The sequence below is a fragment of the Dendrobium catenatum genome, unplaced genomic scaffold (genome assembly GCF_001605985.2).
Source record: "Dendrobium catenatum unplaced genomic scaffold, ASM160598v2 fragScaff_scaffold_938, whole genome shotgun sequence".
NCBI classification, from domain to species: domain Eukaryota; kingdom Viridiplantae; phylum Streptophyta; class Magnoliopsida; order Asparagales; family Orchidaceae; genus Dendrobium; species Dendrobium catenatum.
The window spans coordinates 362,811-365,149 of NW_021319400.1; the positions used below are offsets into that span (position 1 = coordinate 362,811).

The 2,339-nt window shown below is 36.8% G+C and overlaps 1 protein-coding gene across 2 annotated transcripts; it reads right to left on the minus strand.

The window, feature by feature from the left end:
• On the minus strand, window positions 1–1,525 carry LOC110103564 (protein LATE FLOWERING). 2 transcript variants are annotated; one of them, XM_020832499.2, is made up of 2 exons: window positions 767–1,525; window positions 1–212 (listed from the first exon to the last, which is right to left on the minus strand). In XM_020832499.2, the coding sequence occupies exon 1, from the start codon at window positions 1,414–1,416 to the stop codon at window positions 772–774; it is 645 nt and encodes a 214-aa protein (XP_020688158.1). In that variant the 5' UTR covers window positions 1,417–1,525; the 3' UTR covers window positions 1–212; window positions 767–771. The 2 variants fall into 2 exon arrangements, with proteins under 2 accessions (XP_020688158.1, XP_020688034.1); XM_020832375.2 differs by having other exon boundaries at window positions 1–217; window positions 767–1,523.
• Between the last annotated feature and the right edge of the window lie 814 nt (window positions 1,526–2,339).

Below are 2,339 nucleotides of genomic sequence, written 5' to 3' on the forward strand. Positions count from 1 at the left end.
TTGGAGTTGAAAGGGCAATGATTGATTGTTGGAATCTAAAAAAGTCCCCCATTCAGAAAGCTTCATCACATCAAGCCTATAAAAAATATCCAAAAATGCGCAGTAAACGAAATTTCAGCCACCACAAATATAACACTCATCAGAACCGTCCATTCCGAGCCTATCCTCTCCGCGCGGTCCTGCCAATGTTCTCATCCGCACGTGTCCTCCTCCTATCCTAAAATAGGGAGAAAAATAAATATCACCAATTAATAATTAAAAAAAAGAACAAAATAGATATATAACATTTCAAATAAAAAAATTCTAAAAATATTAATATTTAATTTAAAATAAAAAATGTAGAATATATATTTTTTTTGTTTTTTAAGAGACATCCAATAAAATTTAAAAATATTTAAAATTAACTATTTAGTTTAATCTCTACGTAATTTGAAAATTATCATATTTGATAATTAAATTTATTTATCATTATTGGATTCTCATTGTAATTTATATAAAATTTTATTAAAAATAGTTAAAAATAATAGTAAAATAAAATTTATGATTATAATCTTAAAAATAAAATAGCAAGAAAATTATTTCAAATAAATTCTTAATGTCAATAATATGGAGGTTTATATTACAAGAGAGAATGATTCAATTTAGAATTTATTAAAGAAAAAATAAATGTGGATGTAATAATAATATTTCATATGGTTCACCCATTTTGATTGAGCTCTAAAATAGTTTATTCCAAAAAAAAAAAAGATTGAATAGAGATCCTGACCTAAATCAAAGCCTTAGAGAAAGATCAACTTGTGAGTCCTCTTCCTCATCGGCAGCAACTTCCTCATTTGCCTGCCATTGATTGAGAACAGATCCCCTCTGCCAATTAAGAAAATCCATCGTCTCGCATCCGTCTGTGGCATCCCCCGCCGGCGCAGGAACAAATAAATGCTGGCCATAACCATCACCAAAGCGGGCGGCGCCACCACTATGGACCCCAAAGAAACCGGCCGCCTCGCCGACTACAGCCGAAGACCGACATCCATGGGATTCGATTGGGAGCGACACCGGGGAGGAGAAAAAAGTAGGCGGAGGCGGCGTCGGCGGCGGTGGCGTGAGATATAGGTGGTGAGGGTTCCAGCTGACGCTTCGCTCCTTCTTATGGGCGTTCTGGTGGCCGCCGAGAGCTTGGGATTTGAGGAATTTTTTGTTGCAGAAGAGGCAGGGGAAGAGACGGAGGTCTCTTTGGTGCTGGGGAGTTGAGGGGGAGGAAGAGGAGGTGGAAGGGGAGGAGGTGGTTGGCTGTGCAGATAGAGTTAAGGAGAAGTCTGGGGTTGCTGGAGATGACGACGGCGGCGGAGGAGGCGGCGGGTGGTCTGCTGGTGGGGAAGAGGAAGAGGGAGAGTGGGGCAGTGGTGTTGCTGTTTGCATTGTGATGTTCTGTTGTAGGTCTGAACAATGGACGACTGTTTATGGTGAGACAGAGTGAGAATGCTTTCTGTATGTGCGTGGAGGAGGGTATAATGGGTATTCAAGCAAGTCATACAACAAAGGCAGCTAAATTTTAAAATAAAACATTAAAACCTCAAATAAAGCGAAATTATTCAGAAGATTTTTATTTTTATTTTTAATAGAACCCATACAATGGGCCTAAGTGTTAATTAAAAAGAAGTTTATAAGTCCTTAATGAATCAACAGCCCTATAAAAATACAACATTTGAAGTAAAATCTACAAGCTGTCGATCCAATCTATTACAAGAGACAACAAAAGCAAAATAAAAACCTAACAAAACAACAACAAAAAAGGAATAAGGGCCAAGAGTGAACAACGGCCAAAGAGCAACCCAAAGAAAGCAGCCACCCGATCAAGATCATCAAAGCAGCCACCCGATCAAAACAACCATGAAAATAGCCAAGGTTCAACGCTAAGCAATAGACCATTATATATGAACCTGCAAAAAATGAGCACCACAACTTCCTAGAAGAATGGTTACTTTATGTGGTTGGTTTCCCTTTTGCTTTGCTTTGAAATTATTCAGATAATAGTAAAAATAAAAATTCAAATTAGGCTTACGCTTCGTTTGATAGTTTTCTTACCATTTTTTATAATTGTTCTTTAATACAATTTTTTTCAAAGCAACAAACAAATATTTGTCAAAAGCTGTCTCAAAAGAAACCTTATTCATTCAACGAACGAGTGATCAGTGCTGCCTAGATAGTAGATGTTAGTCTAGTAAAAAATCGGTCGTTGAATGAGGAATTGGCTCTTAGTTTTTTTTAGCAGAAAATCGTTGATTACAAAAAATGACATTCCCCATTATTAAGAAAAGTATTGATACACTGCAATGAACATT

What these genes read in the sequence shown, in the direction of transcription:
- LOC110103564 (XM_020832499.2), bottom strand. Translation starts at nt 1,416, where the DNA reads ATGCAAACAGCAACACCACTGCCCCACTCTCCCTCTTCCTCTTCCCCA.